General features: G+C 39.6%; 5 protein-coding genes across 9 annotated transcripts; 3 read left to right on the forward strand and 2 right to left on the reverse strand.

The window, feature by feature from the left end:
• The first annotated feature begins 654 nt into the window (after positions 1–654).
• Positions 655–4,002, forward strand: LOC9309211 (glycine-rich RNA-binding protein RZ1C). Of its 2 annotated transcripts, none has more exons than XM_021022447.1 (4): positions 655–773; positions 860–980; positions 2,854–3,386; positions 3,478–4,002. In XM_021022447.1, exons 2-4 carry the CDS (start codon positions 870–872, stop codon positions 3,755–3,757), a joined length of 924 nt encoding a protein of 307 aa, XP_020878106.1. In that variant the 5' UTR covers positions 655–773; positions 860–869; the 3' UTR covers positions 3,758–4,002. The 2 variants fall into 2 exon arrangements, with proteins under 2 accessions (XP_020878106.1, XP_020878107.1); XM_021022448.1 differs by having other exon boundaries at positions 655–769; positions 858–980.
• Positions 4,003–4,285: 283 nt separating this feature from the next.
• LOC9307155 (protein RNA-directed DNA methylation 3) lies at positions 4,286–11,107 on the forward strand. The gene is given in 19 exon segments (XM_021022449.1): positions 4,286–4,632; positions 4,846–5,093; positions 5,176–5,331; positions 5,451–5,609; positions 5,698–5,781; positions 5,909–5,976; positions 6,056–6,415; positions 6,501–6,555; positions 6,622–6,754; positions 6,757–6,779; positions 6,895–7,038; positions 7,120–7,222; positions 7,298–7,447; positions 7,526–7,580; positions 7,708–7,772; positions 7,926–7,995; positions 8,366–8,402; positions 8,521–9,579; positions 9,660–11,107. Coding segments are annotated over 19 exon segments (4,404 nt in total). The 5' UTR covers positions 4,286–4,418; the 3' UTR covers positions 10,881–11,107.
• Positions 11,108–11,435: 328 nt separating this feature from the next.
• Positions 11,436–16,329, reverse strand: LOC9307156 (probable pectate lyase 13). The gene is made up of 5 exons (XM_021022441.1): positions 15,684–16,329; positions 14,749–15,456; positions 14,406–14,622; positions 13,791–13,996; positions 11,436–11,869 (listed from the first exon to the last, which is right to left on the reverse strand). The coding sequence occupies exons 1-5, from the start codon at positions 15,875–15,877 to the stop codon at positions 11,635–11,637; spliced, it is 1,560 nt and encodes a 519-aa protein (XP_020878100.1). The 5' UTR covers positions 15,878–16,329; the 3' UTR covers positions 11,436–11,634.
• Positions 16,330–17,419: 1,090 nt separating this feature from the next.
• LOC9309212 (SHUGOSHIN 2) lies at positions 17,420–20,690 on the forward strand. 4 transcript variants are annotated; one of them, XM_021022444.1, is made up of 16 exons: positions 17,420–17,630; positions 17,724–17,816; positions 17,892–17,981; positions 18,068–18,105; positions 18,205–18,313; positions 18,420–18,443; positions 18,545–18,610; positions 18,698–18,739; positions 18,839–18,935; positions 19,012–19,078; positions 19,167–19,316; positions 19,437–19,541; positions 19,649–19,753; positions 19,858–19,935; positions 20,046–20,141; positions 20,226–20,690. In XM_021022444.1, the coding sequence occupies exons 2-16, from the start codon at positions 17,760–17,762 to the stop codon at positions 20,485–20,487; spliced, it is 1,386 nt and encodes a 461-aa protein (XP_020878103.1). In that variant the 5' UTR covers positions 17,420–17,630; positions 17,724–17,759; the 3' UTR covers positions 20,488–20,690. The 4 variants fall into 4 exon arrangements, with proteins under 4 accessions (XP_020878103.1, XP_020878102.1, XP_020878105.1 ...); XM_021022443.1 differs by having other exon boundaries at positions 17,732–17,816; XM_021022446.1 differs by having other exon boundaries at positions 17,732–17,816; positions 18,881–18,935.
• A 16-nt stretch (positions 20,691–20,706) lies between these two features.
• Positions 20,707–23,842, reverse strand: LOC9307157 (cytochrome P450 84A4). Its single transcript, XM_021022442.1, has 2 exons — positions 21,565–23,842; positions 20,707–21,469 (listed from the first exon to the last, which is right to left on the reverse strand). Exons 1-2 carry the CDS (start codon positions 22,471–22,473, stop codon positions 20,840–20,842), a joined length of 1,539 nt encoding a protein of 512 aa, XP_020878101.1. The 5' UTR covers positions 22,474–23,842; the 3' UTR covers positions 20,707–20,839.
• Between the last annotated feature and the right edge of the window lie 262 nt (positions 23,843–24,104).

The following is a 24,104-nucleotide window of genomic DNA, read 5'->3' on the forward strand; positions in this document are numbered from 1 at the left end:
CAAACTCAAGTTGTGTGTTCTGTGGGGTACCTATAGAAACAAGAGAGCATCTGTTTTTCATGTGCCCGTACTCGAAGACAATTTGGAAAGAATTGGTTCTGGGGCTACTGTTGGATAAGTTCTCGGAACATTGGCAAGAGATCATGAAGATTATTAAAGGGGAGGGCTTTGACAAGACAAAGACTTTCTTGCTAAGGTACACGTTTCAAAACTCTATTCACTCAATATGGAATGAGAGGAATAGAAGGAGACACGGTGAACAGCCTTTACCAACAGAGATACTCGTCAAGTTAATTGATAAAAATGTCCGTAATCGGTTGAGCACAATGGAAGGGAGAGGAGCCTCAAGCGGACTCCAAACTTGGTTTGCATCAAGGATCTAGAGAAGACTTTGTTTGCTTTTTAATGTTTTAAAAATAATTCGAATTGTATCGCATTAAGTTGTAGAAAACGTTTATTTTGCTTTGAATATAATTTAACATTAAATTCAAAAAAAAAACAAAAGGAAAAGATTTATTTTGTTGTCGGTCATTGGTGGATCCAAGAGCTTAAGCAGAACGAACTTATATTTTGGGCCCATGAAATAAAAATGGGCCTGGATATGGGCCTTTATTGTCGATGCTTAAGCCTTTAGGCGCCTTTAGTGTACCTGTCTCGTGGCGAAGCACCTCAACCACCGTTTTAGGGTTTCTTCTTCTTCGTGCCATTGATATTTTGAGAGGCGAAGGAAACTATACGATTCAGATAATACTTTGAGAAATTCAGAGAGAGAGGTAAGATGAATCTATTAGTATGATTCTCGAATTAGTTTCGATGTTTTTGCTGAATTGTTGGAGATTTTATTGTTTTCTGTGAACAGAAGAGTAAAAATGGCTGCGAAAGAAGGAAGTAGGATTTTTGTCGGTGGTTTATCGCCGGAAGTGACAGAGAGAGACCTTGAACGAGCTTTTAGCCGATTCGGAGACATTCTCGATTGTCAGGTACCATCTTGATTTTTTTTTTTCTCTGTATAGGTTTGTGCTATTTTTCTTTCCTTGATTTTATTAGCTTGTGACTGCACTAGTCTGCTGGATATTTCTGAAAGTTAGTGAGATTGTTATGTAACGGAAATTCATAGCTTTGTGATAAGAATTGAAACATGTCTATGAATTTTTTTGGAATGCTTTAAAGTTTAAAGTGGTCTATTTACTGGTGCTGATTGTGAAAACATACTTCAAATTTTGCATTATTCCTCTTTTCACCTATTGATCGTCTTCCTTTTTTTTTTTTTTTTTTTTCCTGGATGCTCTGGTAATGTATCACTGAAACAATGTAGATTGATGAATTAGGGATGATATTGATCAGAGCTGTATGGTTCAAGTTGAGAAACTGCTCTGTGATAAAGAATATAACTGCCTGAGATTTTAGGATATACAGTAGTGTTTGAGTCTCTGAGCACAATGATTTCCACAGTTTTGGAATGTGTTTCACGAGGTTGGGACCGTCGTAGTTTCTTCTATCATGAAGGAATTTCTTTATTTTGCTCTGGACGGATGACTGATTTTCGTAACTCATGATTCAGCTGTGTAATTCTTGAGTTCTCTAAGTTTGCCGACTTTGGGTTATGATTTCCTTCCTGAAAATGTTCCTTGTTACTGTTCTTACTAGTAATTAAATGTTTCTTAGCTGGGCTGGGATGCTTGATTTGGTTTTGAGTGGTCTATTCGAGATGCTGCCCAGTTTAGGCCAGAGTCACCGTTCTCCTTCAGGTGGTGAAGATATTAGTAGCTCCTTGCAGTTTATTCACATGCTAAACGCTCTCTTCATGCTTCAGAAATCACGTTTGTGTAGTCATATTTCTGGATAAGACCAGTCCACATTCAGCTGTCTTGCTGCAAGATTTCGTTTTCTCCTGATACCCTGAGCGTCAGTGCTAGCAGTTTAGATACTTCAGCGTAGTATGACCTGCAGAACGGAAAATTACACTCAGTTGAAGCAGAGATCTCAAGGTTTCTGTGATCATTTGGGACTACCTCTCCTTTTCTTATCCCAGATTTCCTACTTGTCTTTCTTGTGGGCTGTTTGCTTTACTGTCATCTCGCTTCTCATACCCTGTGTGTTTAGTAGGAGTTACATGGATTTGATCTTTTCCTTTCTCTTTTTTCTTCTCCAGCCTTACAAATTTCCTATTTACAAATGCAAGCCAATTCAAATGATTCTCGGCCATACTTTTTCTAGATCCACCAACCCCAGTTCTCTGTGCTTATCTTTTCCGGAAGTTCTTAGTGTGAGAGTAATTCTGTATTTCTGATCTGTGGGCTGCGGTGCTATGTAAAGAGTTGTCAGCTCCAGTGGATCTGAATGACTTCAGCTGGATCAATGTCAGATGATATCTGCATATTGAGTAGAAACAGATGTTTGATCAGTAATACTGAGTACAGCTAATTAACTGACCTCCTTCTCTGTAAACCTTCTTCTCTTTCATTTTGTAACTATATCACATGGCTGGTGAGAATAGGGATTAACTACTATATATTGAGGAAGTTTTCATTTTGAACTGAGAAAAAGTTTTTAGTGGTGTCTGCTACCTCTGCTTGAGATTGGGGACTTGCTTTAAAGCTGATTCAGTTTCTGGGGATCTGTATTGTGTTTTGCTCTGAAGTTGAGGTTGATTGACTATTTACTACACAAAGCAGGATCACAGTGTTATGCAGTGAACCTTAAAACGGATGGGTGTTTTTGATGTCACATGGTCTTGATATGTTCTTTCAGATTTTGCAATCGTTTCATTTTACTACTGCCCTTCTGCTCAGTTTTAGCTACACGTATGCATATATCTTTGGGAAATCAGCTTTTATGGTGTGTTGTGTATAGATAATGCTGGAAAGAGATACTGGTCGTTCACGTGGATTCGGGTTTATCACTTTTGCTGATCGTCGTGCTATGGATGAGTCCATCAGAGAGATGCATGGAAGGGACTTTGGTGATCGGGTCATCTCAGTGAACAGAGCTGAACCAAAGCTGGGGCGTGATGATGGAGAAAGTCATGGCTCTAGAGGTGGCAGAGACAGTGGCTACTCAGTTACTGGAAAAGGAAGCTTTGGTGGAGGTGGAGGTGGCCGTGTTGCTGAAGATGAATGCTTCAAATGTGGACGGGTTGGGCACTGGGCCCGTGATTGCCCGTCTGCTGCTGGTGGTCGTGGTGGACCTGTTGGTGGTTTTTCTTCCCGTGCTGGTGCGTTTGGAGGATCCGATGTACGAGTTGACCGCTATGCTGACCGTGACCGCTATGTGGACCGAGAGCGGTACATAGATGATCGATACGACGGTGCTGCACGCTTTGGTGCTAGAGACAGGTTTGACAGCAGAGAAGCCTACATACCCCGTGATCGATACGCCAGTGACAGGTTAGAATTAAGTTCTGATGCAAGGCGATAATTGTAAGGTATTCAAATTGACTTTCTTTTCTTACAAAACTTAAATTCTGTGATTTGACAGGTATGCAGCCCAGGCTGATAGGTTTGCAGGCGGTGATAGATACAGCCGTGGATCAGACCGATATCCTCCAGGGAGCTATGACAAAGCCCGGTCCTTTGAGAGAGATGCAGTCCCGAGTGCAGGCAGTGACAGGTATGGTGGTGGTAGAGCTGGTGGTCCCATCCGTGGAGGAGAAGAGGGAAGAGGGTTTAGAAGCAGAGCCGGTGCTCCTTATGAGAGGCCAAGCCGAAGTGGTGGTGGTGGAGCTTATCCGTCGTCGTCCACTTTTGACCGTTATTAAGACATTAATGAAAAAAGTGATTGATGCTTGGTTAGAACTTTTATACACTCACTCTTGTGTGTGCATGTGGTGATGAATATCTCTGTAAGCGTTCTAGGTGTAAAAGACTCGTCTTTTTCTTATATTAGTTTTGCAGACCTGTTTAGCTTTGTATTTTGATCCTTTTTTTATTTTGGTTTGTTTTGGACCATAACATGACTTTTGAGCTTCGAGTTTACATGAGTCAATGTTAAACCTTGCACACATAACGAGCCTTTTTAGTTTTATCATTAATGTATAAGAGTGTCTGAGGCATGCGCATGTTATTCTAAATATTGAGTTATTGTTTTGTATACTGATTCATATTTTCAAATTTTCATGAACTTTTGATGTGTTTTGTCTATTACCAAATAAAACGAAGCAGAATATTTTTGTAGAGACAAAAAGGGTTCATGAAAAGTTGAGAAAATCATAAGGCCGAGAAATTAAACTATAAAAGAGTCCAATTGGCTTGGATAATAATAAAAAGGCCTAAAAGAGAGAAAAAAAAAAGCCAATCAAACAAAAGTCGCAAACACAATCACATCTCTCTAAACGTTTCTTCACTCGCTTTCACTCTGCTTCTCTCTCAGAAGAAATGCAATTGTGAAAAGCCCTAAACTTTCTCACCGCGAAGAAGACGATGGATCGCAAGGGAAAGGGTAAACAGGTCGCCGGGGATGAATCGTCTTCCGGCGGAAAGAAAAGGAAAAACACTGTCGAATTCAGAGATGAAGGTTTGAGGATTAAGAAGCGGAATAACCCTGGGGTTCTTCAGTTCTTCGAAGAATCTGCTGAAGTTGGCTACTATGGAGGCAGCTCCGACGAAGATGATGACGGATTAGGTTTCCTTAACGGTAATTTTTCATTATCTTTCTCTCGTTTCGTTGATTTTCTTCTTTGCATGCGATTGTTAGGCCATCTCCATGGGATGGCTGATTTCGGAGACTAGGGTTTGGGTTTGAACTTTGTTTTCGTGCTGTTTTTGTCTAGTTTTAAGGTTCTTATACTCTTAAAGCTGAAACATTGCATAAAGTTCCACACTTTATCTTACTGCTCATTTGATGCAGATATGGAAGACGAACCTGAGGTGGAAGAGAGTGCTAAGCCTGGCAAGGGAGAAAAGGGCAAAGAATCCTTTGTTTTTCCTAAGGAAGAAGATATAAACGAGGAAGAATTTGATAGAATGATGGAAGAAAGATACAAGCCAGGTTCTGGTTTTCTTCGATATGCTGATGATGATGTGAAAGATGCCATTGAGATGGATGCTCTTGCTCCAACTTCCAAGGATCCTCCTATATGGAAAGTCAAGTGTGCGGTATGTTAAACTAAGGGTTCTACCTTTTGCTTTATCCCTGTATGTTCCTACTTCTGCTCACTCCATTTGGTTGTTCCTGTAGATTGGACGGGAGAGGCGATCCGCTTTCTGTCTCATGCACAAATTTGTTGAGCTGAAAAAGATAGGCACCAAATTGCAGATCATATCTGTTTTTTCTTTGGACCATGTCAAGGGTTTCATTTTCATAGAGGCGGACAAGGAACATGATGTTCTTGAGGTAATGAACATTTAGCATGCCTATGTTGGATTATTGTTGTACTTATCTGACAGTTTGGAGGATGTTGTTTAGGGATAATCATAATGTGTATGACATTCTGATTTGTCTTATTTTCCTAGGCCTGCAAGAGTTTAACTGGTATATACGCTACTCGGATGGTGTTACTTCCTAAAGCCGAAACTCCAAATCTGCTAACTGTCCAAAGAAAAACTAAAAAAGTTTCTGAGGGAACATGGGCTCGTGTTAAGAATGGCAAATACAAAGGAGATCTTGCTCAGGTACATTTTACTTTGCTGTATATGTTTACTTTTCAGATCGTTGTCTTCTTAAGGCTACCTAATCATTTTATTCTATATGTCCTTGTAGATTGTGGCTGTGAGTGACACTAAGAGTAAAGCATTAATAAAGTTAATTCCGAGGATCGATATTCAGGCCTTGACCCAAAAATATGTAGCTACCCTGTCTTCTCGCTCATTTATTTGTCTGTGCCACTCATTTTGCGACTGTTTTTTTTTTTTTGGTGTGTTCTTGTCATCTCATCTTTTGCTCTGTGCTTTGCACTAACTTTCATGCGCAGGGTGGGGGAGTTACTGTCCAAAAAGGCCAGTCTCCAGCTCCAAGATTGATCAGTTCAAGCGAGCTCGAGTAAAAGCTTGATCTTTTCTTCTCTTTTGGTAAATAATTACCAACTTTCTAATCTTTCTTGTCCCCTCTTTCGTCACAGGGAGTTCAGACCTCTCATTCAAGTGAGGCGAGATCGTGATACTGGAATAACTTTTGAGCATCTTGATAGCATGATGCTGAAAGATGGGTATCTCTATAAGAAAGTATCCTTAGATTCAATATCTTCCTGGGGGGTTATACCATCGAAGGAGGAGATACTAAAATTTACGCCTGTAGACCGAAAAGAAACTGGTGATGTAGAGTGGATCTCAGAAATTTATGGTGAAGAAAGGAAGAAAAAGATTCTTCCAACCGGCAGAGGGGGTGGGAAAGGAGAAGGATCAGGGGGTGGAAAAGGAGAAGGTTCATCAGAATTTAAGTCAGAAAGTAGCTATGAGTTATATAATCTAGTTTGTTTCAGGTAAGGAGTCGTCCATAACTGTACTTTCTTGCAAGTCTTTGTTGTAATTTCATATGTTAAGCACTTCATATCTTTCCCTTTGTAGTCGAAAAGACTTCGGTCTGATTGTGGGCGTGGATGACAAAGGTGACGGTTACAAGGTATGTAGTTATTCACCATCTTATAATACCATGTGGCCTGTCTCTGATGATTGCAAAATATTTCAGGTTCTGAAAGAAGGTTTAGATGGACCTGTTGTAGTCACTGTTGGAAAAAAGGAAATGCAGAATGGACCTTTTGATTCAAAATTTACTGCCTTGGATCTGAATAACAAACAAATATCAATTAATGATGTTGTGAAGATTCCAAAGGCCCATCCGAGGATGTGCTTTTAAATTTCTTATTCTTGTTTGCTTCTGTTACACTTTGCTTTCACATAATTAGGTGAACAATTTTGTGTAAAAACTTATTACTTTTCATGCATAATTTACAAAATTTAGGGTAAACAAGGAGTTGTAAGGCAAGTATACAGAGGGATCATATTTATTTATGATGAGAGCGAGGAAGAAAATGGTGGATATTTCTGCTGCAAATCACACTCATGTGAGAAAGTTAAACTCTTTACTGAAGACTCCAATGAGAAGGTAAACTAGCCCAGTCTCTGCAGCTATCTTTTGATACAATTGTAAGATCTTCGTGTTCTGATAGCATTCTGTTTTTCTCAGACTGGTGGATTTGATGCTTCAGCTTTTGGAGATTCTGTATCCTCCCCAAAATCGCCGCTATCTCCTGAAAAAGAGTGGCAGCCCAGGGAAAGATACAATAATTGTAAGTATGGAGGGTTATTATAATCTGGCTTCTTTTTAATACCTTAGGCTTCTCACAAATGATAATCAAATGCAGCCAACCAAGGAGACAGAGGTAGCACGTATTCTATAGGCCAAAAGCTGAGGATACGGGTAGGTCCATTGAAGGGGTATCTCTGCCGTGTAATAGCTTTACGCTATTCTGATGTTACAGTCAAGCTTGATTCCCAGCATAAAGTTTTCACAGGTTTGTTTTCATGCGTTTACTCATTTGATATAATACTGTTCTGTTGTGCTTCTGAATATTTTCAGTGATACACTTCAGTTAAAAGTGAGCATCTAGTTGAGGTTCGCGACAGAAACACTGCGCTAAGTACAAGGTAAGCTCACATGAATCTCTTTAAATTATTTGCTCGGACTCTTATCTTTGTCCATGCATCTGTATCATTCATTGTCGTTTCTGTCAAATGCCAACTTCTCTTACACGCTGTCTGTTTGTTATAAAAGTGGGGATGCGGGCATCGGTTCCTTTCAACCTTTTGACATGCTTGGAACAGAAAGCAGCACTGGAGGTTGGTGTTTCTTGTGCATATTCAGAATTCTTTTCAATTTGGTTGCAATTACGTATAGCATACCTGCTTTGTTCTTAAATGCTCTGAATCATTTGAACATTGCTAGTCATCTATCCCATTTCCTTGTAACTATTCTCCTTTCTTGTATGGTAGACTGGGCGAAAGGAGCAGGCACGTCAGGTGAGGGTGGTAACTGGAATATAGGAGGCCCTTCTACTGATTCGTAAGTCTATTTTCCCAATTATGTAGCCAAAAGTAAATATGGTTTCCTTGGATATAATTGGATATTCCTCGAACTTAGATCTCGTTCCTTCAAATATAATTACTGGGATGTAAACAAATTATAGGGGTGATAAGCTTTCTTCAACTGATCTTTGTGTTGCTTCCTTCTGCGGTTTGGTTTTGTTTTTTTTTGCTGGTTTTTGTCACTTGGTATATAGATTTGAGGCAGGAGAGTCTCAATGTTGAATGTATCATGGTTTAACTGTACCGTGAGAACTGAGAAGTGTGTTAATAACAATACGAATTTCTCCTGAGCTGATTTGTTGCCTAAATCGCTCTTACAAAATTTTGATCTCATATCCTCTTTACAGGAACCCATGGGGCAGTAAGCCTACGTCTGACGTCTGGGTAAGTCTTGAACTTAATATTTTTATGTTGTTACTTTTATATTTACACCTCTTTTTAGCTTCAAAGGGCTCAAGGAACTCGCAGAATTCTTAATGTCACAAGGTTTCTTACTCTGCAGTCTCAGCAGCCGACAGTTGCCGATGATAATACTTCAACATGGGCCAATGCAGCAGCTGAGAACAAACCTGCCTCGGCTTGTGATCAACCTGGTGGTTGGGATTCCTGGGGTAAAACACCTGCTTCTGAAGCTGGCACTGTTAGTGGGTGGGGAGATACAAGTGCTTCAAATGTTGAAGCTTCTTCGTGGGGAAAACAAGGAGCTTCTACTTCCAATGTTGCAGATTCAGGTTCCTGGGGTATGCATGGTGGAAGCTCTGGTGGTAATAAGCAAGATGAGGACTCAGTATGGGGTAAACTATGTGAAGCTTCTGAATCGAGTCAGAAGAAAGAAGAATCGTCTTGGGGTAAGAAAGGGGGATCTGAATCTGGTTTGGGAACGGGAGATGGAGAATCTAGTTGGGCCAACAAAGATGGAAATTCCAGCGCAAGTAACAAAGATGGAGTTTCCTGGGGACAACAGGAGAAAGGCTCTGATGGGAGCAAGGGAGGATCTGCATGGGGTAATCAAGGTGGAGGTTTTGGTTCAGGAGAGAAAAAAGATGGTTCTTCTGGTTGGAACAAGTCAGCAGAAGATTCCAATGCCAATAGTAAGGGTGTTCCTGGCTGGGGTAAGCCAGATGGTGGCTCTTCATGGGGTAAACAGGATAAGCAAGAGGGAGTGGCATCGTGGGGTAAAAAGGATGACGGAGGCTCGTGGGGTAATAAGGATGACGGAGTATCATCGTGGGGTAAGAAAGATGACGGTCAAAAGGATGATGGAGGATCATCGTGGGGTAAGAAGGACGATGGAGGATCTTCTTGGGGCAAAAAGGACGATGGAGGATATTCTTGGGGCAAAAAGGACGATGGGGGATCGTTGTGGGGTAAAAAGGATGATGGAGGATCTTCTTGGGGCAAAAAGGATGATGGAGGATCATCGTGGGGTAAGAAGGATGATGGAGGGTACTCAGAACAAACATTTGATATGGGAGGACGTGGGTTTGGTGGGAGAAGAGGAGGAGGTCGTCGAGGTGGCAGGGATCAGTTTGGGAGGGGAAGCTCCTTCAGTAATTCTGAGGTTAGTTTGAGAAGAAACTTTCTTATTTTGTTTTTGTAGGCTATGTTGAAGTCTCATATTGTAAATTTCAATGGTTGTAGGATCTGGCTCCATGGAATAAACCAAGTGGCGGATCTAGCTGGGGCCAGCAAGATAGTGATGGGGGCGGTTCAAGCTGGGGTAAAGAGAATGATACTGGTGGTGGATCTGGCTGGGGAAAGCAAGACAGTGGTGGTGGTGGTTCAAGCTGGGGTAAACAGAACGATGCTAGTGGTAGTGGATCGAGCTGGGGCAAGCAGAATAATGCTGGTGGGGGATCTAGCTGGGGCAAGCAAGACACTGGTGGGGATGGTTCGAGCTGGGGTAAACAGGATGGTGGTGGTAGTAGTGGTTCTGGTTGGGGTAAGCAGAACAATGCTAGTGGTGGATCAAGCTGGGGCAAGCAGAGTGATGCTGGTGGGGGATCTAGCTGGGACAAGCAAGACGGTGGTGGGGGTGGTTCAAGCTGGGGCAAACAAGATGGTGGTGGTGGCAGTGGTTCTGCCTGGGGTAAGCAGAATGATACTAGTGGTGGATCATCGAGCTGGGGGAAGCAGAATGACTCTGGTGGAGGATCTAGTTGGGGAAAGCAAGATGGTGGTGGGGGTGGTTCAAGCTGGGGTAAACCGGATGTTGAAGGTGGCAGTGGTTCTGCGTGGGGTAAGCAGAACGATGGTGGTTCTGCGTGGGGTAAGCAGAACGATGGTGGTGGTGGTGGATCGAGTTGGGGCAAGCAGGGTGATGGTGGTTCTAAACCTTGGAATGAACAGAGTGGTGGTGGTCGTGGGTTTGGTGGAAGTAGGGGAGGAGGGGGATTCCGAGGAGGTTTCCGTGGAGGCAGAAACCAATCAGCTAGAGGAGGAAGGTCGTTTGATGGTGATCAATCATCTAGCTGGAAAACAGACAATCAAGAAAACACTTGGAAGAGCGACCAAAGTGGTGGATCAGACTGGAAAAAAGGGTGGGGAGAGAATTCAAACAATAGCAAGCCATCTGGTTCGTCCTCTGGTGGTGGTGCTGGAAACTGGCCTAGCTGGGATACTAACTCAAAAAGAGAAACCAATGATAAACCGGGAGACGAAAGCAAATCAGCTTGTTGGGGGACCAGTAACGATCAGGCGAATACCGATAACAACAATGACACTTGGAACAAAAAGCCAAACAATGATGTCGGAACGAGTGGAGAAGCTGATAATGCATGGGGCGGCAACACAAATGCAGAAGTGCCTTCACCAAGTGGCTCGGCAGCGTGGGGAACCGGTGACAAAAAAACTGGATGGTAAAAAGAAATCCTGACTTGTAAGTAAAACTCTCACTCTCTATCTATGTCTCAACTCTAAACTCTAGTTGAAAGTCATGAGGTGTGTCTTTCTTTAGTCTCTGGACTTTCTTTGTTTTGGACCCTCATGGTTCGGTTAGTTTATGTCGTGACTAAGGCTCTGATCGAGGACCATTTTTTGTAGCTGTTTATTATACCTTTTGGCATTATTCAGTTTTTTTTCTATTTTCACCACTTTTCTATCTTTGATTAACGCTTACTACTAGTGACGCAACACCACTTAAACTACATGGACAAAGTCGAATTGAAACAGCACTATTATTGTGCATAATTAAAACATGACAAAATATATTTAAGGAAGCTGAGCTTCTTGAAGTTGACTTGTGCGTAACTTAAGTTGGTCATCACTCCGATCAAACTCAGTCCCATTTTCTAAATTACGAAAATAGTTGTAGAAATTAGAACAACAATTAGAACAATGATAATAGTTAACTAATTTAGTAGTCTTTCATATACCTCTACTTTATCTCAGTCCCTTTAAATCCAAACAATATGAAGATTCCTCCAGCCAATTGATATGCTCCAATATTGGGCCAAAAAAGTTTAGGCATCAAACAAGAATAAAAATATTTTATACATTTCCCATATTTTACAACTTGCAAGTGCTGTGTACCTATATATTTGTATATAAATACGTATATTCGTTTTTTTTTGTAACCAGAAATAAATAATGACCCCTCTAACCAATAATGAAATCATCATCTCGTATGGTGTGGAATATACCAAAACAAAATGATAATGATCAATAGAATCGACCAGACTTGTCCCGGCCTTAGAGCCACGGCTCCGCTATTGTTACCGAATATCACTGTGAAAAGGCCATCATCGCTATCGCCGCTGCTGCCGCCGGGTCCACTTTTACTGTAACCGCGTGTGATGGTCCCACCACCGTCCGTTATTCCGGGAAAACTTCCTCCTTGGCCGTTTCTCCCACTACACCACCAAACCATATTATCAACAAGTCAACAACTATAATCATCATAATAATATATACTACTATAATAACAATAATTCATTGCGAGTATGTTTTGTCAAAAGATACTATAACAGTGACATTAGTCTTTGATTAAATGGGCGAATCAATGTAAAAGTTCAAAAAGTGGAAGTAAAGACGATAAACAAGTTGCTCCATCACATGCATCCTTAACATTTTTTTTTCTTCACATGTTAGAATTTATGACTTTACGTCCTAAGGTTTTGAGTTAATATGTTTGAAATTCATACTTAAAAAAAAAAAAATTGTGACAACTGAAAATACCAAACTAGCTTTCTGGTACAAGAACTAATCTAATTTCCCTAAGTTAGCCGCCTATAAACTATCCAGCAAACTGGTATTGGTTAACTAGATAGCTGGTAGCAAACTAAAGTATTTTGACAAAAGAATATCGAACTTTTTAAAGCAAGACGGCTAAGAGAATCCTCCATCCTTCTAAGGATACTTTACATTTGCAAAAGAGGGTCAAATAAATGTTAAATTCTAACCAATTCATATTTGAAAAAAGATAAATGCAAGTATGCAACACCAAGTAGGTCACGGAAAAAAAAAAAAAAAAAAGTAGGTCACGGAGACGCATATACACACAAATATATATGACTGTTTATTCCACATCTAATAAGTAGATCGAATCTGTATAATATGTAGTCTTCGAAAAGGTCCCACTAGGTATTGTTTTTTGCTGGAAAGCAGATGATTCAGTAGTAAAGGAATATATTAAAAATACGAACCCATTATATATATATAATCTAAACACCATCTATTTATCAAAGCAATTTTTATTGGTCCGTTTGATCCGATAATCAAACCCTAAATGTGTCTTCACACCTTAAATGCGTGAAGAACTATTTTACAAGAAATTAATATTATTTGCTGGGGTTTAGAGATATAACAAGTTGCGAAAGAATGAACCACTAAACCTTAAATTGGTGAAGAACTTGCTAATAAGGACATGAATCTTTTTATTGTTGTTGGGATTTAAAGATATTCCATATCGTCCAACAAAGAAAACCACTAAACCCTAATTTGGTGAAGAAATGGTAACAAAGGAATGAATATCTTTTAATAGCTTTCATTTTTATTTGCATGTAGAAGAGGAAATACGATAAAGCATCAGGAAAAGCATATAGACACTATAGAAAGGCTTTTGGGTTTTTTTCAACTTTTAGAAGTTTAGATCTCCGATCCACACGCTTCGCACGTGGGAGATAAATATGAATAAGGAAAAAGAGAAAAGTTTCTGATCATGAAAAAAAAAAAAAAAAGAGAGAACGGCTTTATGCATGTTCCAGTTCATGTTAACGTCTTTTTTTTTTCTTTGTTGCCATATTGTAATTATCTTAACACTTTAGTGTGCAACTCACTAAATATCCGAAACATTCAGGACATGTATATACAAATATCATGTTTCTATTTCTTGAAAATTTGAAAATAAATGTATTACCCTTTACGTCCGAATATATAATTCCGGAATAAAATATTTACTCGAACAAAATAATTATCTATTTGTAAAAAGGCGATTAATTTAAGTGAAGAAACATAATCTTCAAATTTTGAGAAAAGTCGATTAGGTAAAGCAAGAGTAAAGAAATATCACAAAAGACAAACCAAAATTAGTTTTAGGCAATAATTTTTGTAAATTAATAGTACCAATGTAAATGTTAAATCGAAATTCTCACAAATAATGAAATAATAAGTTATATATGTTTGTAAAAAGGTATTATCGAAGAAAAAACTCAATAAATAGTGTTAGAAATAACTAAAAGAATCGAATAAAGAATAGGGGCAAAAACCGAAATAAAGTAGATGCTAGTTTTGGTGGAGGAAGCAACGGAGTCAATAATAGTATAATTATAATACCTGGGATCGCCGAAGACGCCGGCGTTGACCGTGAGCTGGTCAATGATAGCGGCGGCTTTAGGCTGAACACTGGTGGCTCTGGCGTACGCTGGGCTCACTCCGTCACCTGACGGCACGAAAAACGCTCCGTTAACCATAACGTCACCTTCCGTTCTCCAGTTCCATCCCGACCAATGTTTCTCGTTTGAGTCCACGCGCTTCGTCACCTTCACAAAATAACACAGCGCGTGAGAATCACGCGACACCAAATGACCGAAGTGTCAACGTCAAAGACACACCAAAATGTTTCTCATTTCATTCGATTTGGAGGATGTGACTGTGTCAAGTGTCAACGTCATGACGACAAAATAATGTAACCGGCAAATAAGACTCAGCCGGCGCGTGGGGTTAACGCGCAAGTGGCCCAATATTGCATGACAAATACTTATCCAATTTTTGAAGAGAGCTTTAAACTTTCCCATACTAATTTTTAAAAAAATATTGAATTCAAAACCATGTTTTCGTTAAAGGAGAAAACATTCAAAAAACATTGTTATTGTAAGTTTGGTTATGTAAATTTCTTGTAAAATCGATTTGAAATATAATAATAGATGGGTAAGTAGAATATATACATACCTCTTTGGCGTTGGGATCAATAGGTGCGGTGTAACGGTTACCCTGACTATTAATTGTAGGGCTAGCACTTCCGCCGATTGCATACATTTCCCATGCCGTGAAGTCGTTGTTCACCACGTGGATATAACCGTGCCTACACCGCGGCATCCTCTGCACAAGCCCTTCTCCGAAATGGTTGAATGCAATTGTTACTTGCATCCCCTTGTCAGCCGTATACCTTTAAATACAATGCCATGATCATAAGCCACAGGGTTAAATTGATAAATCCGAAAAGTTTTAACTCATTAATTTGAAAATTAGTGAAATGAAGGGGCTTTTTACGGAAACAGGTGGACATATTTACCGGTCGTCGTGACCTAAGAGCATAACTTCGTCGTGATGAGAGAAATAGTTGTTGGAAATTGTGACGGCGGTGGAAGCGAGGATGACGTCAATGAGTCCGTCAGCACAGTAACCGAGAGAACAGTGATCGACCCAAATGTGATGCGAAGCTGAGACTGAGATTCCGTCTCCGTCGGAGACTCCTCGGAATCCGACGTGTGTAGGCGACGAAGCGACCAAAGTGTTGCCGGAGGGTTTACAGTGGTGAATGTGGACGTTGTGGATGATGACATGGCTCACCTGCTGGATCGTGAGGCAACCATGGCCGGTGATTTGGATATTCGTGCCTCTTCCATCGATTGTTTTGTAGCTTCCGATGATGAGCTCGTGTTTGAGTTTGATTCCCATGTCGCTGGAGAAGACGATCCAGAGTGGTTCCGGTTGAATCACGGCGTGTCGAAGTGTTCCGGGAATTGGATACGCCGCGTCGTTGTCGGAGGAATCGGTGACGAGGTAAAAGCGACCGCCTTTTCCTCCGAGTGTTCCTTGTCCGAAACCAATTGAGCAATCGGCTAGTCTTTGGCGATTTTCCGACCAGTTTGGGTCGCAGCGCCAACAATCGTCGATTGGGTTTCCGGTGATGCAAGAAGGTATTGGTGACGACGCCGTCGTGCCGTCGTCTTGTTGGTAAGTGAGAAGTTGTCTTCTTGAGAGAGAGTCGTTGAGTTTTCTGCATTGAGAAACAGAGCATGTTATAATGTTGGGAAAGAAACAGAGGAGGTTGCTCTGTTTCTGATAATGCCATTACTAGAAAAAAAAAACAGAGGTTTTAAAGATTCAAGCTTTTTTCAAATTTACGTTGGATTACTTGAGAATGAGAAAAACCCAGAAGATAAAACATGAAAACGAATCAAACCCATAAATGAAACCAAAGAACATGTAAGAGAAAAGTTATACCTTTGAACATTAAGAACAACATGTTCAGGGAATGGATGTTGGTGTGGGAGAGAAAGATTGAAGATAGATGATGATGATGATAATGATGATGAAGATGCTCTTCCATGGTGAGAGAGAGAAACCAAGAGGCAAAACCAGATAATGCAAATGCACGTTGGTTTTTGAAGATTATGGATCCTCTCGTGAGCCACCATTATAAACCTCTCTCTCCTATTAGCTCTTCTTCTGAAAAGACCAGCAGAATTAGAAACTGAAGTTTCTTAAATATGGGTTTATGGGGAATTGTGCAACTTGAATATATAATAAACAAGGGTCAAAAGATTTCATTTGTGTTTTCCTTCCTATCTCCTCTCTAATCTCTCTAGTTTGTTTCAAGTAGAAGAAAAGAAATATAGAGAGAAAGAGACAGTGTGTGAAAGGGGTCAGAGAATCCTTAAAGTGCTTAATCAAAACTATTTTTCTCTCCTTTCTCCAATCTGATTCTTACTTTTGTAAGAGTGACTCAGTTTACTTGAATTACCCAATCATCCACATATCCCATTCTCTAAAGCAATACTCTTTCTATGTATTTAGCAGCCTTTCTATGTCATTAATAACGGGATACACATATATGCTTGTTGTTCAAGGAATGAAGTTTGCGCTATAAACATGCGTATAAGAAAACAATACTTACCTCGATGAAAAAACTCGAATGCAACGCAAGAACCCTTTTATTGAGATGTGGAAGATTTGTTGGTTCGATTTTGACAGGACAATGCAAAGCCTCAAAAAGATTTTGTTAACACACAAAAGGACTCGTTCGTGAAGATTTATCACATATTTGAATTTCCATATACACTTCCTTCTAATTATGGAAAGTTTCTCACATATAGAAAGTTTCTTGTATTCGTAATCTCGCCGATGGGAATCTAATATTACCGAATGTTTAGGGGTTTGTAGCAGGCTCCTCAATTATTATTGTTTTGAATTCTGTTAAGTGAATGATGAAAAAAAGAAGAAGAATAATCAGTAGAATTTGACCTAGAGATAATAATTTTACCTAACCCATAATGGTCTTCACTTATCTTTGTCTATTAATCGGTTGTTTAGTTGCAGTTATTTTTCATCAATTGTATCTTCACTAAAGAGATCGAATCAATTGAGTTCTCTGAATTTCGATAAGCCAGTCATATATGTTTGCTAATTTAATCAGCCTAATTATAATTGACAAAGTGGCGGCACCAACAACTTCGCCGTGTACAATAAAATAAGAACAATCCTAGGAAAGTGATAGAATATAAGAAAGAAATACAAAGGAAATAATGTACCATCAATTCAATAAAATCGGCTAAATATAAGAGATCGGTGCAACTTGACATTTCTTTTGGTGAGATTCTAGGCCAGCTTGACAAAGTTAATGAATTTTAATTAACATGGTTTTAGCCTTTTAGGCAACATAATATAAAATTTTAATAAATATGTAATGTTTCTATAATTTGTTTAGGAGAATACCTTTGACGTGAAACTACAACTACATTTTTATTTAAATTGCAGAAAAAAAAAGAAGAAAAATTATTTAATAAATGCTTGATGACCAGTTTATTTTGAGCCCAGTGAAACACGACTTGAACCAGCTCAAAAGCCCAAATAGAAGGAAATTGAAGTTTCTAACCAGATAAGTGAACCGGTTATTAAACTTGATAAACCAGACCGGGTGAATTCTTTTGTAAATTTGTTAACTTGGTTTGCCGCCGAACCAACCGTATCTTTCCCCGTCTTCTTCGATAGAGAGAATCTAGGGTTTGGGAGATGAGCAGTCGATTTCGTCCGATCCCCAGCACCACATCTGCGTGAGCCTCTGAAATCTTCTGGTTTTAGTGGCGTCGATTTGCTTGAGGAGACAATCGAAGAGATTCCGGTGACGACGATGGTACATTGTTAAGTACGATTCTCACTATCGTGTTACTTGTAAGTTAAAATCGTTTTCCAATTGCGCTTCAAATTGTTCAGCTTTGACTGGAATCGAAGTATGAGAGTGAGGTCTTGATTCATGTTTCCCAATTTTTCAGAGCAAGGGAAGGAGTCCCCAATCAAAGGATGGTGCTAACTGAAATGAGCCTTGACTACTCTAATAGGGTTTTAGGTTCTCAAAAGGTGAGCAATTTTCTAACCTTAACCAACAATCCTTTCCATTCCCTGCCGTTGTTGCTAATCGAAAGCAACTTGCAGGATAATGTAAAACAAATGGACAGAGATGAGACGCAGCAGAAAGAAAATATGTTATTCTCTTCTCAGGAATTTGCTGCAAAGCTTCAAAAGGCATTTCTTTTCACCTTAATCTTGTTGAATCGTGGCTTACCGTATTTTTTACTGAATCGATTGTTGTATTTGATTTGATTCTGCAGGAAAACATGACACTGATGAAAGCCCTAGCACACCGAAAGTATATATCTTGTTTTCGTTAGAATATGTTGGCTTTTGAGTTTCATGAACGTTATTTTTGTTGGTAATCTTTGTTTTGTGTTTTATTTTGTGAATACAGTAAACTCGTCGAGTTGAGCGGTATTGAGATTCAGAAACTGAGGATAAACTTACGGAGTGTGCAGGAAAAGAATTTGCAGCTTGCGCAGGCAAACAGTCAGATGTTAGCGGTGTGTCCCATCTTTCTATGTTTTGATTTTGGATGATTGCGAGATTATTTGAAACTATATGACTAAAGTATGGCTTCATTGTTCTTTTTCATGTTTTTCCTGCCAGGAACTCAATACAAATAGAGATAGAGTAAGCTTTTCTAGAACTGAATTCTCTCAAACTGAGGCTTTTCTTGATTCATTATATTACAAGTTCTTCAATCAATTGACATTGTATGTAATTTTTCTCAGCTCAAGGAATTCCAGCATGAACTTGGCTGCAAGAATGCATTACTTAAGGTCAAGAAACAGCTTGAGGTAAGTTATTCCCTTGGTCTATATATTTTCTATTGACTATAGTTACCAACGAAAAAGTTTAAAACTTGAGAATTTGTTATTGTCCAGGAGCAAGCACTTCTATGTACACATCATGAATCGAAAGACAAGGTGTTTACTTGAGTTATCCTTGGTGGCATTCTCAGAATAGGAAATTATCACCTTTTCTACATTGTTTTCACACTATTTGGCTTGGTTGTTGACTTGAAGGTTTCAGCAAACGCTTCTGATGGTGATTGCAAATCCTTTCAGGTGCATGACATGAAACATAAAGATACCAAGAGAAAGCGAACACCAAGGATAAAACGTAAACTGTTTTGCTGAATTTCATTATTGATCCTAGAGATGCTTCGCATCCTTACTCTATATTGTTTCATCTTCAGCTTCAGTAAGTGCGGACGTCAAGCCAATACACGTGACTGAATCTAACAAAAAAGCTAACAGTAAAAGGTCCTAATCTACTTAATGTTTTATCCATGTTGACTGTGGAAGCTTTTGGCAGTCATGTAAACCTGAATTGTTATTGTATCTTTTGTAGAAGAGTTTCTGGAGTAATAGATACTACTGGTATCCCCGAAGAGACCTGTCAGACTAAAGATGACATTGAAAAGGGGGTTGACAATGTGGTCAACAAGAAGTTTGTTCCTGATGCAGCAAACCCGTTAAAAGACAGTGTGCATCGCAAGAGGTTCTTATATTCAGTCCAAGATTTACATATATACATGTCTACGTGAAAGCAGTGAGAATATAAGCATATCTGATTTGTGCTTTTATTCTTTTTTTTTTGTTTTTGGTTGTTTCGTTGTAGGCAATGTACACGAAGGCAATCTACCAGGTTTGATGTTCAAGAAACTGAACAAACGGAAAAATTGCTTGTGATGGATGATGCCAAAGAAAGTAAAGAAACCCAAAGGTTTGTTAGTGTTTTCTTTTTCCTCTTTCCCCTTTAATTACTGACGTTGTTGCAAAATCTGAATGGACAATAGCGTATTGCAATGACACTTTCTCCGTTTCGAGCAGGCTCTCTTTGAAAAGACGGTCTGCACGGTTAAGGCCTGAAGAAGTTGAACCATGTAAAAGCTTCCGTGAGGGAGACGAAGTTAGAGAGACAATCAAGAGGAGAAGGTTTGTAAGAGGCCTGAATTACGACATATTTACAAGTATTATTCTTTTAACAGATGTTACTACAAATGCGTTAGAGGTCACTAATTTCTTGTATAACTGTGCAGAGTCTCTTCAAGATTGTCCGCAAGGTTTGATATACAAGAACCGCATGCGACTGAAACCTCGAATGCTGATGTTGCAGGGTTTGTTGAAAGATATCTTTTAAAAAATTTCTCAATCCCAGTGATTATTAACACAAAAATTGAGTTTAGCTAATGCCACTTGTGATTTCCCTCCTGGATAATATCTTCAGAAGCATAGTAATCGAAGAATCTGCTGGATCAAGGTCTGAAGCTGTAGAGCCATCTGAAAGCAGACATGACACAAAAGAGACAAACCGGAAACACAGGTTTGTTAGTGACGGTGCATTTCCGCTGATGAATATGGGACTCTTAGTTATGTAATGTGACTGTTATCTCTGTGTACTTGCCAGTGTCTCAACGAGAAGACAGTCAACTAAGGGTAAATCTCAAACCGATGAAGCCATAGAAGAAATAGCGACAGACCCATCTTTGGGCAACAACATAGTTCAAGAGTGTGGTCACGAAGCAGAATCGAAGGATAAGCCTAAGGCTGATGAAAACGAAGGGATGACAAGAAGATCATCTTTGGGAAGACCTTCGAGACATGCCGCAGAGAAAGTCCAATCATACAGAGAAGTCTCACTTAAAGTGAAGATGCCACGAAAATGCTAAATCTCCAGCATTGTCTTGTTCTTTTATATTCTTAATCTGCAAAATTGTTGTTCAAAAGCTTACTTCATGCTCTTGTATGACTTTGCCTTCTTCTACTTAAAACGATAGTGTAAGCTATATCAACGCTTCTGTATTTTGTAGTTACTTTCTTATGCTAATTTTTCTTGAATTAGTATACTTTAATTAAAAACTAAGTCGTTAAATGTGGGTTTTGATTTCTTGTTTCGATTATTTATTCATACAAATAACTACGTCAAGAAGAATTTTCTCAATGTACGCTTCTTCTAAAAACTTATTACAATTACTCCGATTCCGAAAACTCTTGTTTTCATAGGTGGAGGCTTTTCAGGATTCAATAGACGATGGGGCAGAGGAGGCGCGTGGTCGGCACCGCCACCAAAGGAGTTGCCTTAGGAACGGTGAGACCCGGCCCTTCAACGGTGTCCACGTCACCGGGTTTCATACCGTCCGGTAAACTCCACGTGAAGCAGTGTAGAAGCTGAGCAACCGCAAGCTCAAACGCGTACAACCCGAGTTGCATACCCGGGCACGATCTCCGACCCGACCCGAAAGGAACGAATTCGAAATTATTACCCTTCAGGTCTGGAGCACTTGGGTCCAAAAACCTACCCGGGTTGAAAATTTCCGGGTCGGACCAAGAATCCGGATCACGCCCTAGAGCGTAGGTGTTGACCATCACACGTGATCCCTTGGGGATGAAGTAACCGGAAACCTCGGTGTCCTCCACCGTCTCGTGGAGCAGGAGAGGGAACGGCGGGTGAAGCCGGAGGGTCTCCTTAAGGATACACTTCAGGAAAGTGAGCTTCTCGAGATGCGTGTCCTCCACGCGCCTTCGGTCAAGCCCGACCACACTCGCTATCTCGTCCTGGACCCGTTTCATGTTCTCGGGGCTCCGGAGTAGCTCCGTAAGGACCCACTCGATTGCTAATGCCACCGTCTCGGTTCCTCCGAACATCACATCCTTTTTCCATATAAAAAGTTTTCAATTTTTTCCGAGTTCCCTCAAATATATCACTTCTAAAAAAAGTATGAAAATATTGGGGGACGTTTAATTACCATGATGATGCCTTTTATGTTATCGAGATTAATTTTGGTGTCTGAGGTGTTGACTTTGACTTCTTCTTCGTAGAACGTAAGTAATTGATCAACCATATCGGTCTCTTCGACAAGGTTATTATGTTCTCTCTTCTTCTTGTGCAAGTAGTGATCGTCGATGACGGACTCAATGAAACCGTCCAGAGATTTTCGGGCTTTCTCAACTCGCCCGTTTATCCCTTGCGGGTCAATCCAACTGAGCCACGACGGGACATAATCTGCTACGTTAAACTCACCAAAGAGCTTAGAGAACTCTTGAATGATCTCAAGGAACTCATCTAATCGGCTTTCATCAGAAGTGGATGAGGAGGAACCGAAAGCTGCTCGGAACGTTATGCCTCTTGATAAGGAAAATGCTAGTTTACATATGTTTAATGGTTTCCCGACCTTGGAAGCCACAAAACGGACCGATTTGTGGACCTCTTCATCAACAGAGACCCAAGACTCGGCCCGTTTACGGCTAAAGAGCATCATGACGTACAGTTTTCTCATCCTACGCCAAAACGGGCCGTAGTTGCAGAATGCAAGATCGGATCCACCGTATGTCAAGTATCGGATTGCGATTGTGGTTGGGCGGTTTGAGAAAACGTGGTCTTGGACTTGGAGGACTTGACGAGCGATGTCAGGAGAAGAAACGACGAAAATGTGGGAAAAGCCGAGGCGGAGGTGGAGCAACCCACCGTAGATACGGCTGAGCTTGGCCAGGCCGCGGTGGTTGAAGTGGTTCATAATGAGAATATTTCCAATGACGGGTAAGCCTTTGGGGCCGGGAGGGTAGGGTTTCCGAAGCCTCCGCCGCCATGAAAAAAGGTGGCGGAAGAGAAATAGAAGAAGAGGAACAAGAAGGATGAGAGTCATTAGAGTATGCATTTGGATACGATTTAGTGAGTTTATGGGACTGTAAATATATTAAAAACTTTTGTTGTCTTAATAGCTGTCTCAACGCTTTTTCTCTTGTTGTTTGTATATCTTTTGTGTTATTTAACTTTTTCTTCTTCTTGGTAATGTGAATCATGATTGGTACAGAGAATAATTGAAGAAACCACAATGATTAGGGTGATCAAGTAGATATATAATAAGGTTTTGGTGAAAATGACATCGCTTAATTATATAGCCTCTTTTTGTAGTTTACTCCTTTTTTCTTGTGTATTAAGTTATGTAACATTTCCGAATTTTATATCAATATTTTTCCCCTAAAAACCAAAATTTAGAGCTTCTATTTCACTGGCTATCCACGTAAAACATTCTTCGGACATGCAACAAGAGGTTTAACAAAAAAATGAATCTCGAAATCAAAATCATCCAAAATTTTATAATATCCACAAATATAATAATGTATGAACTTCGACACATGTAATTAGGTAGGTCACTTTTTGTCAAGTGGCGGAATGGCTCGTGAAAACTGAAAAATAATGGGGCTTTTTCTTGGTAATGTATATTGATTAATCCATGTTCACAATTCGCATTATAACTTTTCTTTCTCAAAAATGGGTACGCTACTGTGAATGTGTATATATTTTCGCAATGGAGCGAAACTCTCCTCCTAAAAAAGATTCGAACCATGACTTGGAAGATAATCTTCTCTGGAGGCAACAACGATATATAATGGCATCTAAACAGGTTTCATGAATCTCATTTAATTTAAAAACTTTTTCACACGTGCATGCAAAAGTTCATGGAGTAGGTAGACGAATGTTATTAGCTAATTAATTAGAAAGATATGAGTAGATGAAAATTTCGTTGGCAAGGATTCCCAAATTTCCTACAAAAGTAAATTTTTTTCAGCTTTCAATATTTAGTGATCTTTATATAAATTATATAAGTGCGATTAGGTCTTAAACGGTGTATGTATGTTAATATTATCGCTTTAAAATGTACTAATTTTTTTTTTCTGTTGAAGCTAATATTAGTAATTAATTAATCATATAAGGGAGTTTATTAAATAGAGTATTTACATTAATTAGAAAATCTAATTGTAATATATATAAACTACTTAGGTTGAATAGATTTCTATAAACATTTGTACAAAAATTAAGTAGAAGAAGGAAAATTTTTTCTCAAGTAGAAATAATCTCTTTGTTATCTTTTTTGTTATTGCTTTGTGTGTCGGATCAAACAGTCTAGCAGGTCGGGCCGGAAACTTTGTATATTTTAAGAACTCTTTTTGGTACAACTCATTTTAAATATGAATTACCACATCAGGTTAATTTTACATTTTATAGAGAAATTACTGCTATGAGTTGGATGGTACATGTATTAGGACATAATATCACACATCGGAAGTTGGAAGGGATCCTAAGTAATATATAAGGAATATAGGCCACTCCACTCATCGGAAATTGGTTTTGAGTTGGAAGCTCATATTCTCTCATATCCTTTATATATTACTTAGGATCCCTTCCAACTTCCGATGTGGGACATTATGTCCTAATAACATGTTTGTACTCATTCATCTTTTGTTCTGAATGAATTGGATGATACATGTTTGTACTTGGTGCTTT

Source organism: Arabidopsis lyrata, assembly GCF_000004255.2.
Source record: "Arabidopsis lyrata subsp. lyrata unplaced genomic scaffold ARALYscaffold_6, whole genome shotgun sequence".
Lineage (NCBI taxonomy): Eukaryota > Viridiplantae > Streptophyta > Magnoliopsida > Brassicales > Brassicaceae > Arabidopsis > Arabidopsis lyrata.